Source organism: Nipponia nippon, unplaced genomic scaffold (assembly GCF_047370975.1).
Source record: "Nipponia nippon isolate SJK-2023a ecotype South Korea unplaced genomic scaffold, ASM4737097v1 scaffold_1, whole genome shotgun sequence".
Lineage (NCBI taxonomy): Eukaryota > Metazoa > Chordata > Aves > Pelecaniformes > Threskiornithidae > Nipponia > Nipponia nippon.
In genome coordinates, this window is record NW_028262290.1 from 52,005,050 (window position 1) to 52,021,996 (window position 16,947).

General features: G+C 35.3%; 1 protein-coding gene across 8 annotated transcripts in view; it reads right to left on the minus strand.

Annotated features, from left to right (window-relative positions):
* Positions 1 to 631: 631 nt before the first annotated feature.
* The window catches only part of MIB1 (MIB E3 ubiquitin protein ligase 1), an 84,782-nt gene continuing 68,466 nt past the window's right edge, over positions 632 to 16,947 (minus strand). For 3 of the 8 annotated variants that reach the window (XM_087755139.1, XM_087755156.1, XM_087755151.1), the window contains 4 exons: positions 15,288 to 15,366; positions 13,596 to 13,709; positions 12,328 to 12,428; positions 632 to 7,077 (listed from right to left, as the gene is read on the minus strand). In XM_087755139.1, coding sequence (XP_087611265.1) covers positions 6,937 to 7,077; positions 12,328 to 12,428; positions 13,596 to 13,709; positions 15,288 to 15,366 — 435 coding nt within the window. In that variant the 3' untranslated portion in view covers positions 632 to 6,936. Of the gene's footprint in view, positions 7,078 to 9,905; positions 10,083 to 12,327; positions 12,429 to 13,595; positions 13,710 to 15,287; positions 15,367 to 16,947 lie in introns of all 8 variants that reach the window. The other 5 variants (XM_087755131.1, XR_015704247.1, XR_015704244.1 and 2 more) reach the window with 5 other exon arrangements.

Sequence of the window (16,947 nt, forward strand, 5' to 3'; positions counted from 1 at the left end):
AGCCTGAAAAGGAAGGCTATCACTTTTTATTCACAGACCGCTGCTAATTTTTCCTCCCTAAATAAAACAGAGTACACCCATGAAGAACCAACCACCCTCTGCGTTTAACTCAATGTCAAACCCAAAGGAAATCCCCATGGAGTTTCATCATCCCTGCTGCAAACAGATGGCTGCATATTGGATAAGTTGGAATCAGTTACAGCAAAGTGCATTACACAGAGATTATATTATACAGTATTTATATTATAAAATATTACATGAATTATATTGTACAGTATGAAGCAGCCTTCTCAAAATCTAAAAACATCAATATCAAACACAAGCAAAGACAGCAGCTTGCATTGTGAGCAACATTAGGGCCTGAAACCCTAGAGACCACAGAGACCAAGTCTTAAACCTGTGCCAACGCTGTTGCCATCACTTTCAATGAACAGGTATGGAGAAGTACGTGAATAGCTTGTAAGTCTCAAAGCAAAGAACAAGTGGCTATTTAAAATGTATTTTGACAATTGGCATCAATTGTTTTCAAATAAAAAGTTAAAAAATGATATCTGAAAATGTTATGTTTTCATATAGACCTGTCATATAAACCAAAGTTGAAAGAATCTTGAAAAATGAGAAGAAACTGAGAAAGAGAGCAACAAACTTTTTATTCTGTCAATTCATTTTTCACCTGTACACTATGATAAATTAAAACACTAAGCCATTAAAGTCTGGTTGTTTTAGTTGCCTTTCATTACATATATATCTGTATTCTTGAATGCATCCATTACATCGAATCCTAGAAGTATAAACTATGATGCAGCAACTGTTGTCGCAGAATATGGGAGTTACTGTATCGGGCAGGAGATTTTTAAATGATCACATTCATGTAGCCAAATAGGTAAAGGCCATTCAATTATAAGTAAATCCGGAGGCTAACACAAACTTAACAGCAGCTCTAATCAGTATTATGAACTGCATGTTTACAGAAAAAATTGCACATATGCCATAGATAAAAATTTTAAATCAACTTTTTTGTTGTTACAACATAATCCACCCTTCATACTTTTACTGTGCTGCTTAAACAATATTTGAGTATCTGGGAGATTCAAAGGTACGTAGCATTTCTGATGTTGCTACAAGCTCACTCTTCAGGGATACATTATAAAGAACCAGAATTTTTTGAAATTTGGATTGCAAACTTTCCTAATAAAGTCTGGTGCGCTTTTAAACACCGTATGTCAGCAACTAGCAGAGTTACCAAACATTTGTTCAGGTATACAATTTTCTAATTCCGTGGTGACATCGAACACCATTACAGCTAAGAAGGAAGAAGTCAAATGAGCCACCACTCCCTTCCCAATACTGTGTGCACAAAAATCAGTATTAATTCAGCCCAATTACATCTTTAAATCAAAGCTTTTGAAAAGTCAATATATGTCTTATATAATAAGTTTTATTAACCATACAGTACAATAGCATTTCCTTTGAAAAAGCTTAGCCCTTGCTAAGCAGTTTTAATGAGAGCAATTATATAATGCTATCTGCATACAGAAATCCACTACATTCACACAGGCAACCTTAAATTTCTCCAATAAACAGTCATGTCAAAACCTAGTTTACTGAAAATACAAAGTTGGTTTTAAAAAAAGCAAAAACGTTCCTGTGGTTCAGTAAAACTTTTCTAATATGAATAGTTTGCATTCATAAAGACACTAAGCTTGGGACAAAAAGTATGTCCTAGAAGCTCAAAATGAGACTTTAATTTTTGTAACTATTAAATGGCATGCAAACATACAAATTTGTTGCTGATTATTTCTCTCTCTCTCTCTCTTATAAAAGACTTACTGGGCCAGAGTAAAGCAGGTATTTTTACATGTTCGTTTATACAATGACCTCTCCCCCTCACACTAAAAAATGTCATATATAGAACATTTTATCAGCTGTCTTTGCCCAAATGCTGCTTCTGTAAATTTGAATACTATGCCCTTCAGACTCCCACGACTGGTGCCAACAATCAAACAACTTTCAGAAAGCTTAACAATACCTAAATTTGCCAATTTTCCTCTACAGAAAATATACACAAGTTTATAAATCCATGGCAGGGGTATTACAATTATATTAACATCAACTCATTAACTGGATTCAAAAGATACCTGCATTCTGTAAGGACTGTATGGCTGCTGCCCATTCAATAGTTCTATCAAGGTACTGTACAGTCATTCAATCTCTAGTATTCTCCAAGATGTGCTGAAGAATATTGTGAACGTGTTTAAGTTGTTAAAAAGCCCTGAGTCAGAACTTTCATATTTACCACAGGCTTAGCTATAAAAATGGCACATACTAAAACTTCTGCAGATAACAGTTTTGCTTTGTCAACATAAACAAGTTATGAAATGCATAAAAAGACAATAGTACGAATTCCAGCAACTTATGCAAGAATGATATACAATTTACATTGTAGCAAATCACACACTTCTACTGTACGTAATCTATACAGTCAGTAAAAAAAAAAAACCAACCCTTCGCAATGTATTCAGACATCAAAACTGATGAAGCAAAACAAAACTGATGTGTTCCCCATCCTCTTCCTAAAGACAAAGAAGAACTAGAGAAAAATTCAGTACTTTGACAGAAAGGAGGTAGCACTGCTAAAAGTTAGGCTGTAGTGTTGTTGGTTTGTTGGTTTAGTTTTTTTTTAAGTGAAAACTTGACCCATGCAGCACAGAGAACAGGACAGGCTCTTCAGTTCACCAGCTGCTACTGGAAGAGTAAAATTAAGTTTTTCACATTTAATTTTGTAGAGGAAGCTTAGATCACTAGCTCAAAGCAGCTTCTTCAAACAATTTAGTGTTTATACAAACTGCAATTAATACTGCTAAAAATAATTAGGCGTACATAAAACTTCACCTCTAGAAAATATCTACACAATAAGTACTTAAATCAGATTATTTTTAAAAGACCATTTCATGTCTTTAAAAGAAGCTAAAATACCGATTGTAAGACTATGCTAACAAGGCACAAGTACTTGTGCAAATCTGCTATATCCTCACCCAGTCCAAGTTAAGAACACCACCTCCTAATCAAACTTTCACATTTACAAAGTAACTTGTTTATTTTCTTGCCAGTGTACTTTTCAGTATCCACTTCAGCAAAAAGGGATTCCTCCAAACCCCAACATACAAGTACACAGTATTTCAACAAATGGAAAGCAGGTAATAATAGGCCAAATTTTGAGAAGTGCCATATGAGCTTGGGGAATAGCAAGTGATAGTAGGTTTGGGGAAAAAAAGTGAAACAGTTATACAGAAGTTAAAAAGCTACAACTATTTAGCATATTCTGTTAGCCTCTTAGGTTGTCTTTATACTTTAAATCGCTGTGTACTGATGTGACCGTTTATGTATTTTACTAAATGGAAAAAAAGAGAGAAGTATTTTACTTAAACATCTGAGCATACCTCACACCTGAACAATCTATATTACTAGGTGCCTTCGTGACTGTTTCAAGAAACACACTGAGATATTTCATCCAATTTAATTTCAAAACTGCTATTAAATAGTGGGGGATAATCATAAACAAAGCTAGCAACTCTTACATTTTATGATTTTACAATATATTAAAAATAATTGCCTTACTGATTTTTCTCTCATTTTCACTTTGCTTCCTAACAACAGTGACGATAATGAGATTTACACTTTCATCTTTTGCTGAAGACAGAGGCACAATGACATATCCTCAACTCTCCTACTTGTTATGATCCTCTTTGGCTTCCAACTGAGCTTCTGTTTTTCATCCTGCGATATATTTTAGTGTTATCCAATTCAACGTTTGTGCTCTGTACATGTTGCACAGATGATACCAGACTAAATTGAGTGAATGAACTTACTAGCTTCCTCAACAACACTAGTTCACCTTCTACATCAGAATCCAAAGACAGTGTGTGAATCTAAATATCTATTTCTGTAAATTGCAAACATTTTTCCTCATTATGTTTTCTGAAAGGCAAGCACTGTGTAGCCTTCCCAATACAAGAATCAGCTATTTCACCTGTTAGTAAGAAGCCTATATCAATAATTGAAGCATGTTGGTTAGTTTACCTAGTTTTTCTAATTCAGCTGTTTCTCCTGGTACCGTAATAGCATCAAGTTGACATACTTTAATTTCAGCTGGCACACAACATTGCCGAGTAAGTCCAACCACAAACTTGTAGGCAGTCACATATATCTGGTGTGACTGCAGTATAGAAGACTACAGCTGCTCCTACAGCAATGCCTTCAGTCATTGTCTCTATTTCCATAGGACTGTGATGGCATCCAAGTATTAAGAGTGTTATAAAGTAACTTACAGTGTCTCTGTTGAAAAGTACAAGCCTAACAAAGCACTTACCTATCTATGCTAAAATATGTGCCTCCTGCAGACAAGGAGTATTTAACATTCAACTCCAGTTTCCCACCCAGGATCAGTTCTTACTCAGCTGAATTATTCAATTGATGCTAAGTTGGAATACTTTCAAGTAATTCTGGCTTGTTCCAGTGAAAAAGAATTAGGAAAATGCCAACTGCTATACTGAGGTTTCTGCATTATCAAGAAGAATCCACCCTGCCTTTGTGCTGACAAGTTTATAGAGGTCCCCTTGAAGAATAAATAGGATACAATATTCAAAATATGTCTACCAGAGCCAGAGGAAACCAAGGTACGCATCTGATGCATTACAGGCTAAAACTCAGAACGGATTGTCAAATGGCACATCCTATTATAAAATTATTTTTATAATAAGACTGACAGGAAACTGAAGCCTACTGTAGAAGGTTCAGCTGTCAAACACACTACAAAAACAAAAATCAGGCTTAGTGACATACATATTGGCCAAATGAAAATTGGAGTTAACATCCAGGTGCACTCAGAGCTTAAGCAGAGATAGTGAAATGCTGAACTGAAAAAAAGCGTTATACCAATAACTTTCCAAAGCTACTGAAATTTTTGTATTTTAGAATAGGGGCCCAAGCAGCAAGAAAAAAGGGAGGGCTATTTCGTTTGGCCAAGACAACAGATACACAGATTATCTGAGAACACATGACTACTAGTATGCAAAATAAAACAGACTATTATATTGACTCCAGATTGGGATTATGTTCAATGAGAAATTACTGAAAAGAATAACAAACATTTGCAATTCTGGATCGGGATTAAAGATGGCTATAGAAAGGCTGTGTATTACATCACTTTGCTATGTTAAAAGCCACTCTACATACATTTTTCCAATATATCACTGTAGTTGTTTCCTGGGAAACTCTATTCAGTGTTTAAACCTTGCTGGTTAAAAGTTCACCTGTCTTTACTAGTAACATTCTTCTGAGACTTTTGCCAATGTTTGCACAATTCAGACATATCAACACAAGCTTTAAAAGACTGAGATCGATTTATCTGAAGAGATCACAATTTTATGCCTTTATCCTTACTTGGATCTTCCCCTGAACTATCCCTTTCTCCACATTTTTGACATATGCAATGAGAACCAAATGAGAAATTCTTAGCTGCAAGTAAGGCACCTAAGTGACTCCAGCATGGATTTAATGTTCTGCAAGAGCACATCCAAATGAAGCCTGCACCATGGCAAAGGACTAAACTATGCACTCAGAAAACTGCCAAATCACTTAGGAGTAAGTACACATTCCTTTTAGCTACAAGAGATCCTTAAATCAGCACACTTTCTTCCATCCGAAAAGACAGAAGGACGTACTTGTTATCAAAACGTTAATAGTTTGCAGTTCCTGACAGTAGCATTTCTGGCGTCAGGTACACCTCTTTGTCACATCAGCGACAGCTAACTCCTTCAGCCAATTTCAGGTCACCTAGGCATGGCTCACAAAATTCACTGCTCTGTCAGCAGTTATCTTCATTTGCAGTATTACCCAGTAATGTTGACAGATAAGTTCTGGTGTTCACACCCAACTTAGATGAATAAGCAATATTAAATCTTCTCTTTTGCTGTTGACACTGTTTGCCTGGAGACAATAAAACTAATTAAAGAGAGGAAATCTTGCAAAATCTCTAGGTTTTTCCTAATTCATAGACCCAGAATTTTTAAATGGCCCCACATATATATGTGTTCCTCTAGAACTGATCAAATTCACTCCTCTGAAATGGATAAGTGACCCATTGCTCAAATGTTTTCCTTTCCAGTCAAGTTAAAAGCAATTCCATACAAAATTATGTGGCTAGCAAAATTAAGAAGTTCACTATTTAAGTTAGCTTTAATCTGTTAGACTGAAGTGCAGTTTTGGGAACATAATGTTTCTAAACTGGATTTTTCTTTTTACTGTTTCCTTCCAACCCATCCTCAGCAACAAAGGGCATGATAAAGTTAGAATTACCTTAACATTGTATTTTGAGGCCTGAACTTATGGAAATAGTATTTTTATTACCACTGTGTATACACTTTGTATTGATTGTGCATATTGATTTTGCATCTTTCAAGACAGAAATTGTTGTGAATCGTAACTGTCACAGGAAATTTCAACATTCTCCAGAAAAGCATAAACCAAAAAAATCCTAAATATTTCTTTTATATTAACTGACAATATAAAAAAACCCCTTATATCACTTGACACCTGATACATACATTAAAAAACATGAACGAAACCAAAATAAGATTGTCCCTTTAAACTTTAAGGGGAAGAAGAAGACAGAAAGAAAATGAAGAGACGACTAGTTTAAATTTGCTTCAGGCTTAGATGTTTTTTAAGAGTAAAGCTAAAAGCTGACTGTTCAAATACTGTTCTCTTATTTGGTGTGTTCACAGTCTTTAAACAATTACCATGTAATGAACCTGTGCTACAGTATTAGAAATGTTTTCATTAGAACCCTTTACTGCCTTTCGAACGTAGAGAGATTTAAATCATCGAAATGTCCTTACTATTTCATAAACTAATAAAAGACACTGGTTCCACTACTTAATACAAAAGGATCCTTCGTTCAATTGCCTTGCGGCATATAGGGCATTCACTCATTCGGTCTCCACAAAGTTGACACGTTCCATGGCCACAGAGAAAGATCATATTCTTCAGACGGTCCAAACAGACAGGACACATAGTCTGTAAAAGATTTTGACAGGTTACATAGTCAACGGCAGTAGTGATACAGTATCAAATATGCAATATATAAATTATTGACATTTAATAATAAATATACCATCTTAAGCACAGATCATTGTCATTGCATAACCCAGCCACTAACTTGAAAACTAAATTATTTTTTTTAAAAATCACATTTTTACTTCACATTGACTTAAAATATTTGGGCTTTTCCTACTGCATCCTGATACAAAAACTATGTAGCTTTTTTCCAAATATGGTCCCTTTAAGTAAGACAATCCGGTAGCAGGTTGACGTCACATTTTCAATATCATTACCCAAGTTTGCAACATTAAGACATTCTTCAGCAACATTCCCCTTTATGTCATGTAATCTTCCACAGAACAAACAACACAAACAGCTTTATGTGTACAATGCTTGGGTAATGATTTACCAATTTCTTCTTAGGCTACCTAGCCATTCATATACTTACCGTTAAACACCAAGTACTGAACACATGCAGAAGTAATAAAAATGCTGCATAATCAATATTATACTTAAAGATTCAATACTGGTAACTCCAGCCTTTGCTCATGAAAGTTATCTAGATTTTCAACCAAAAGAACACCTCAAGTTTCAAATGAAAAACAACTTAATAAATCTGTGACCTTCAGTCATAACAGCAGCACAGCAAACTTTTAAAATCAGTTTTAATTGCTGAACATCAAAGTGACAGCCAATGCCCAAAAAAGATCTCCTAAAGTTCTTCAACAGGAAAGTTCATTTTGTACCAGGCCACTAAGGAACAATGTCCTTCATCTTGTCACAGGCAGAAATTGAAGTTTTGGTAAGGCATGTTCCTTCACCATAAACATATTGCAGCCATATTAGGAATTCATTTATAACAGTTTATCAAAGGTTAGTAAATGAATAGATGTTATAAGAGATGATAATTGTTAAGATGATTCTATAGTCCAACAAATCAAACCTAAGATGTCCTCAGATCTGAGATACACTACTCATATCTAACATAAACGTTGATCTCGTATACAATATGAAATATTGACAGGGCTCATATTTCAAATGCAAATTCATTTTATCACCACTTTGCACCTGTGACTTCTTTCCATCATTGGGGCTTTACTTCAGCTTTTTCATCTAATTAGAGAGAGAATCCATAGCAGGAACCCTATTCAGTATAACCTTAAAGTATACTTTCTATAGAATCAATAGGTACTGCTTCGTAGGGTAGATAGCTTAGTTGAAGACCAAAAAAATTCACCATCTGTCTGCTTATACAGAGTTTAAATTGGCATGGCTTCTGGCCAAATGCCTATTTTAATCTCCAGGATACCAGTATAATGGGCTAGCAGGAATGTAAAACTTCCAGATAAAACCTTATGTGAACTGATGTAAAAAAAAAAACAAAAAAACAAAACAAACCCTTCACTCTTCCCAAAAATGCTGTGCTCTAGCTTTGTCAGAATTTCCACAGTACTATAACAAAAAACTCTCAAACTACAACTTTGCAAAAGATCAACTGTCTGTCAGTCAGTCCTGCTCATTTTTCCATTCACACCAAGTCATCACCTTCACATCCCAATGGGACAATTAGAGCATTCTTCCTCCAGTAACCTACAGTCTTCAAATATCAATGAAACAGCTATTTCCAGTGAATATATAGCTGTCCTGTGACAAGTGTCTATAACCTCATAGTATTGACATGATGTCCTTTGACAAAGGACTGACAAAGCAAACCCAAATCTTATCTTTGGAGAAAAAACTTGTAGCCTTTATTCTATGTTTTTAGCTTAATTATTTGCTTTTGTACCTAAATATAATTATTGAATTACTGAAGTTAAAGGTCTGTTTTTCTCCAAATGCCACACCATCATTTGAAAACGAAAATATCCATCAAGGGACTCAGAAATAGTAAAAAAAAAAATAAAATCTGTTCAAACACCATTACTTTTCATTATTTCATTCAGTGAAGCACAGAAGTCCTAACATTTTCATTTTATAGATCTTTTCTGCAACTGCATGCAGTATTAGCAAACTGCCCAATTTCTGCTGCTTAGTACAAATGCAGAGTATTTAAAATACACCAGCTGCTTAATTTCTTAATACGATACTATTTTAACATTTAAATTACTTCATACAATAGAATAATTCAGCTGGCAGGAACAACTAAACTTCCTGTTGCTATGCAATTCTATTCTGACAAGGATTTTCTTGATTACTTCAGCAGTTTCCCAGTGGGATACAAACCCAAATAACTCAGTTTTATCCAACTTTCAAGGAGCATTCATTACTTAACCACCAGCTTATACGTACTTTTCCAGTGGAAGAAAGTTCACTGCATGCCTTATACCCAATTTGCACCACAGCGGCAGGAAATAAGCAGTATCTGTTTCTATTGTACTATTAGCTTGTTTGAATGTTCTCTGCATGAAACCCGCACTCTACTTTTTTAATCTGCATGAAACATTTGACTCCCATCTTTTGAAGGAAAACAAATGGTATAAAAAGGCACTACACCTGTTCTATGTGAGAATTACTACTTTGGATAAGTAAAAGTAGTCTAAAGAAGTGCTCATCGTACCTGTAAGTATAACTGGGTTTGCAATTCACATAAATTTCTACCACTAACACGGTGCTTTAAACTGTTTGAAATATCAATTCCTCATTACCAAAAACAGTTTTTCCAACAATATACAGGTGCACAGTGACAAAATAAATTTATTTTTAAGGAGAAAGAAAGTGATGTAAGTATGGTGAAGGAACATACATAAGATATTAGACAGATGATGGTGATTATGTATGAAATGGAGCGAAGGTATTGCAATTACAGTCAAAAGGGTTCACATTCAGGGAATCCCTGAAGAATGGTGTGGTCATCAGATGTGGGAGATTCTGTTGACATCAGCATCACTTCTGCTTGGCACCAGAAATGGTTTTAAAAGCTTGCTGCACTAACATATTAGATTATCATTGAAGGTATGAGTTGAAACATAGGATTATACCTGCTGAAAGAGAACAAATTAATTTTAAGTACAAAAATATCAATGTAACATGAAAACTGAACTGTTAAAGCACAAATCAATACACAATTATAGTGGAATGCTCTGCATCATTTCAAGGACAAATTTAAAAGATGAGATGACTAATTTTAATCAAAACCAACTTGCTACTCACAAGTATGATACACAACTTGCCCTGTCATAAGACTAAGCAGAAAAGACACTAAGGAAAACATGAAAGAGCCTCAAGCCAAGATGCACACGAGAATGACCAGAACCAGCTCTTTCTAGTCAGAGGCATTGAACAATCTTCAGTTTTATACTGATTTAAAATAAACTATTGGACAAAAGGGCATTTCAAAGTAAAAGAGTGCACTTAAATTCTCAAAGCATTCTGGTATTAGATCTTTCTTATTACTTCAAATATGAAAACCAGAAAATGCAAGTAGAAAATGACACGTATAAAGTAATTATTCTCTTCTTCCTAATACAGCATAACTTTCTGATGTTAGAAAGCTTCTGGCTAGCAAATCCTGAAGGTAAAGATGAAATTGTTAAGAATAAAAGAGCACCTAAGGAAAAACGAAAAACCTGAGATCACATCTAATCAAGAAGAAAAAATGTAACAAAGTAGTTTTCCTTTCACATCCCTATACATGAGTATTAGCATACCCAAATAAAACTCCAACCTTTTATAAACTCCTAAAATAAAGTAACCAGAAAAGAAAAAAAAAAAACATCTGAAGAAACCAGATTACTTGCATTTAAGCATTCATCTGTATGTTTTGCATATATCATTTTAAATGCCAAAGCAGTAACCTTATTCTTTTCATCCAATGTTAAAAAGTAAGACAGAAGCTAAACAGTAGATGTAAGACATTAGAGATATCTAGAAACTCCAGATGTTATTGTCAAGATAGACAGGCATCTTTCAAATGACGATTTTTAATCTGCATGTTCTTTTATAGACAAAAGCTACAAACTGATCTGTTCTGAATTGGATATTTGAATTTCTGTTACTGGGGTGTTGGCCAAATCTCCATATGAAAGCTCTTCACAGACATGTCATTGAGGTTAAAACTTGACAGCATATCAGCTCCCAAACTTAAGGCATTTAGAGATATGGGCCCTAAAACTGGTGATTTAAACACTTAAGTCTTAGCTTTCACGCACACGAACAGCTGTGAGCAACAACTACCCGGACTGGATGTGATGCTGCCATCACTGAAGCATTACTGACTGCTGTAAGTCTACAGGAAGAAATGGCAAGTAATACAGTAAGAACGCTTCTCTGTTTCCTGTATCCATGAAAAGTTTCTTCCAATTGTGTTACACATAGGGAAGGCAAAAGTCACATTATCAGGGTTCTAAAAGAATAAGTTCATACAATAGTCAGATACCCCAGGTCCTTTACTGCTGAAAAATCTCAAAATCATGTTTTTCTTTGTTCAGATAGAAAAGCAAGGAAACAATTTAGTAATTTATGACAGGAAAGTTCTGCATGTAAACAACTTCTTAAGCGCTTCTAATGGAACTACACTTACAGACCTAACAAATTTAAATAGGTAACTGTCAGTTATCTGACACATTAGTTTTTTTGTTTTCATTAGGTTTCTAAATTGCATGTAACTTAACCAATGAATAACCAATACAATCTACAGTCCATTTGTATAAATTTCCTCCTGCAAACACTATGCATAATTACAAAAGACAGAACTTATCCTTTACATTCCAAATATTCAAATTACGTGTACGGTACTTTCAAAGATTTTAATTTTGCAACCACACAATTTTTTTAAAGAGCTCATAAACTATAGCCTTCATACGACAGGTAACTGCCAGCCATTGTTCAAAGGCATTTCATGAACAGACAAGTAAAGATTCAGGTAGATACAGAATAGTGAAGAGTATCTACTTTTATTACTGTTCTGTAAAAACAGCTTCTGCTGGACCTATACACTCAGGTCAGCTAAACAGGCAAAGAACATATTGACTGGGCAGAGCATCCTTTTTTTAGTCACGCCAGAGATGCTCTAATAGATGGATTATCAAACATGGCCAGTTTATTTTTTTTTTTAAACCTGTACATAGAAGACATACAAACCACATCATGCACAAAAAATATTGGTTATTTAACTAAAATTTAAGAACTGAAGCACTTCAACATGTCATTTTGTTTTAAATAACAGAAGATGCATTGGCTTTTTCAGTTATTTTAGTGGTCCACAAAATTTTTATCCAGCACTTTTACCTGTTCCTTGATGTCTTGTAACTGTTGCTGCAGCTTCTGTACATCCGCATTGACATTGGTGTTGTCTTTGTCTTTCTGCAAAACTGGAATGTTTCCACTTGCTGTAATTTAGAGAAAATAAAGATGGGTGAGTATGCATCAATCTAATGGAACAGGAATAATTATTTCCAGTGTACCAACTACAATTCTTCAATTATCTGAAATAACGTTAGTCAAACATATTTTATAATCTAATTCATGACAACATCACTGCAGCTCAATTCATAAAGAACTCAAATTTGAGTTTATTGGTGACACTTCTTTGACAAATATTTCCTCAATAATGATGCTCGAAATGCCTGTAGCCCCTTAATGTTCTCAGAGTTCTGATTTCCCAGTGAAGTCCCTGCAGTAAATTTTTTTGCACATGTAAAAAATAAAGCCAAATCCTTTCACACTGAAAAGACTTTATCTACACAGCTGATTCTTTTTGGTGTTCAAAACTGCACAAGCATCTTGGAAGTAGTTTGTTCAAAATCTGAACAAGCTCAGATTAATATTCCTGTATTTGACTGATCCGGCAAGCAATGTCACCGTAAGAAACAGAAAAATAGAGAAGTATTTCACATGACAAATTTTAAATTTCCAGTATGAGTACTAAAAACCTGACTTTAAGGATTATTCTTATATTTATCTATTTAGGAACAGTATGAGAAGAATAACCTAATATTCCAATTCACATAAACTCAATTCAAACACTGCATACCACACACACCCACACAGAGTAAATACAAATAATTCATAGAAATTATTCAGAGAAGTCACAAGAAGTTTAAGAACTAGTCAAAGCAAGAGATGTAAAACTGAACAATCTGTCATGAAAGTTGCTTGTACCTAGATGCAAAATATTTACCATTCCTTTACCAGTCAGAGAGTTCCAGAAATAAAAAAAAAACAAAACCAAAAACATTTATTTGCTCATTTGCACAGTTACAGACAATCTTCAGCTTTTGCTTCATAGGACCTTAGTAAGTGGCCAAGAAGTCATATATGTTTCCACTTCTTCCCTGGATGCTGGAAGCAATCCTTTAGTGCAATGACTGGTGTTACAATCGCATCTGCTGCTATCAGTGTAGAAAGCAGTGCGAACAGCAAATGGATACCTGGCTTAACACTGTTTTTAATAAACTTTTCCTTAAAAAGTAGAGGAAAGATTTAGGTAATTTAAAAGAATGGAATAAGAAGGTAGTGAGGGAATGTGAAAGAGTATGGCTTTTGGAGTCACTCACAAATATCATCAGTGGTATCTTCTGTACCTTTCCCTCCGCAGCACATTATGAAAGGCACTCTTCGCTCAACCACTGCCCGACACTGTACACATTTCTTCATCAAGCTTGCACAATCTGAGAGGACAAAGAAATAAATCAACTCTGAATCCTGCTCTTTCATTTTATTTCTTTCCTATCCATGCGCTTGTTTATTCATGGTAACTATATAGCAATGCCATAATAGATGCTTATAATACAAAACTACTTGTGTTCATCTTCACATCGTTTTCTGCAAATCACACCTATAAACAATGTCTTGTTTGGGATTCAAAGTAAACCTATTCTGTTCATCGTCTTTTAACATATTTAAAGTGAGCACATTCCTCTTTCTCCAAATGGATGTCTATTCCACAAGAATTACAGAAGTTAAAAAAGTAAAATTCACACACATTTGAGACCAGAACCTCCAAGAATGTCTTGACTACCTGCTTTTTCCTTTAGTACAAAGGATCTCACTTACTGTCCTAATGCTCCAGGGGCAAACAGGTGTGGCTCCTTACCCTTAAAAGAGTAAACCTGTATCTTTTGATATAATCCTAGTAAGGAGGCTGTAATTCTTCCACAAAAGGCAAATGATTATGCCTCATAAATGTTGAAGGTTACTGTGAATCAACAGAGTGGGTCCTATAAACTACACAAGTTTAAAGACTCTCTCTCATCCTGCTTGAACAAGATGTCCAGAAAATAACCTGGAATGAAATCTCCTACATCTGTTAAACCTTTTGCTGTCCTTGTTACAGCTTAGACTTGGTGATGTGTATTGCACTGCTGAAATCCTTCACCACAGCAATCAATCTTTTTGCTGTCCTCTTCCTGGGAAACTAATCAAAAAAGCTTCTTTCATCATCTTTCAACTGCAGACAGTGAAAGAGGCCAGATCAGGATAACTGTAAAGTCAGTGATTCAATGTCAGGTGTCTCAGCCAGAACAGAGGAAGCAACCAGACTTCTTTAGCGAGACCAAGTAAGCAGTTACTTATGGGAATGATTATCTTCCCTCTTATGTAGATCCTCAGCAACAAGGACTGCTCTTCTCTAGGCAAACGACCCTTGAACAAAGCCCTGAAATGTCTGGTGACAAGGTGATCGCTGCATTCTCATCCACATATTCTCAAAAACGAAAAAAATTCTGGAGGTCTTCTATGTCTTTTTTTGCTACACGAGATAAATCAGAGCGAATCATAACTCGTGCTCTTTGCAAAGATATATGATGTGTCTTTTAGGGAAAAATACAGCCCTTGTGCAAATCTGTACATTAGCAATGAAGCATATTAAATAAATATTTATAATATTCTCTTAAAACACCATTTGCACATCTGAATGCCCCAAAATTTGCAACAAAGCAATAAAATTAATTCTAACTACTTTGGAAGTTTTAACAGTATACAGCAGGCTTCTATAATCTGAGCAAGCCTACTTACAATTAAATAATTCAGATGGAAGAGCACTTGCTTTCTGAATTTTTTAAAATCTCCAGTTTGTCATCCAATTATTTTGTTACCGGCATGCCAATAATGCCAAAATTCTGACTATCACACCAGATAATCAAGTAAATTGGACCTGAAGTCAGATTACTAATGAGCTTTTAGCAATCTGATTAAAAATGTTCTGTTTCAAGATTACTTCAAACAGAACTTCCACCAAGTTTACTTACTCTCACAGGCACACATATGACCACAAGGCTGGAAAAGCACTGCTGCCTTTTTGTCTGAACATACTACACATTCTTCAATCTGTAATGAACAATAAACACACACATGAGAAAAGTTTATCTCCTGCTCTCTACATTAATTTATTTTTACATGCTCTTTGGCATGCATGTGGACTTTAAGAAGCTCCATCTAGTGTTATTTTAACTAATTCAGCACCTCAAAATGCAACTTCAATGAGTGATCACACTGACTTCTAAGAATAGATATTTGCTGGCAATATTTGTATGTTCAGTACACTGACAGGCATAGAGAAGCAGCTAAGACAGCATGTGTTTCTTTTTCTCTGTTCTGTTCTCCTTCTTTGTTCCACCATATATACTTAAATTGGGGTTGTTCAGCCTGGAGAAGAGAAAGCTGCGGGGAGATCTCATTGCAGCCTTTCAGTACTTAAAGGGAACTTATAAGAAAGATAGGGACAGACTTTTTAGTAGAGCCTGTTGCGACAGGACAAAGGGTAATGGTTGTAAACTAAAAGAGGGTAGATTTCGACTAGATATAAGGAAGAAATTTTTTATGATGAAAGTGGTGAAACACTGGAACAGGTTGCCCAGAGAGGTGGCAGATGCCCCATCCCTGGAAACATTCAAAGTCAGGCTGGACGGGGCTCTGAGCAGCCTGAGCTCATTGAAGACGTTCCTGCTCGCTGTTTGGGGGCTGGACTAGATGACTAACTTTAAAGGTCCCTTCCAACCCAAACTATTCTATGATTCTATGAAATTCACTTATAAGAGACTTTTATAGTAATCTGTTTTAATATTGTGGGTTAGGGTTTCTTAAGCCCTTTAATGTGATGAACTGTATATATAGTGTGACTACAGATACCACATACCACTCCATTCATACTGGCCTGGACGACCTCTTCTAGTCCATAGAACTGTTGTCCAAGTTCATTCATTTCTTAGCTTTGCAGATATTACCATAAGTTTTTATAGAAGTATTGAACAGATATTCCACTGTCTCAAAAGAAATCAAAGGAAGGCTATCCACAAAGGTTAGCTTTCACCTGGGAGAGCTGATTTCCATAGATTAGCTTCTTTAGATGGATGAGTGGAAGCAGAAGCCTTACTTTGCTGCTCTGAATCACCCAGTGGCAGAACCTTTTTGCTGACTATAAAGAAAGTCTAGAGAAAAAGGAGCTCCGACTATGTTAACGTTTGGCCTTTGAAAATATGCATTGCAGAATAGTGAACAGTATAAGTAAGAATAAGAGAGTGAATAGTAAAAACAGTACTAATTCATATTTACAACTCCAGTATTTATTCTGAGGTAGGAAAAAAAAAAATCATACCACAGAAGCAGACTAGTCAAATGTGTTAGGAAAAAGATAAAAAGAACAGAGTGGGTTTTCTACAGATCAGAAAACCTGTGTGTGGGACATGAGGGGGTTCGGCTTGCCTGCTTGCTTGTTTGTTTTTTGGGGAGTGGTGGTGGTATTTTGTTTGTTTGTTTTAAAAACAGCCAAAAAGCAACAGAAGGACAAGAATTGGTGATTATGGGGAATAAAAGAATACCCAAACAGAAAAGCAACAGGGATGCACCCATATAGTCACAAATACTTAGGAGCAAACATTTAAGAAACCTGAGGACCTTACTGGGACTAGG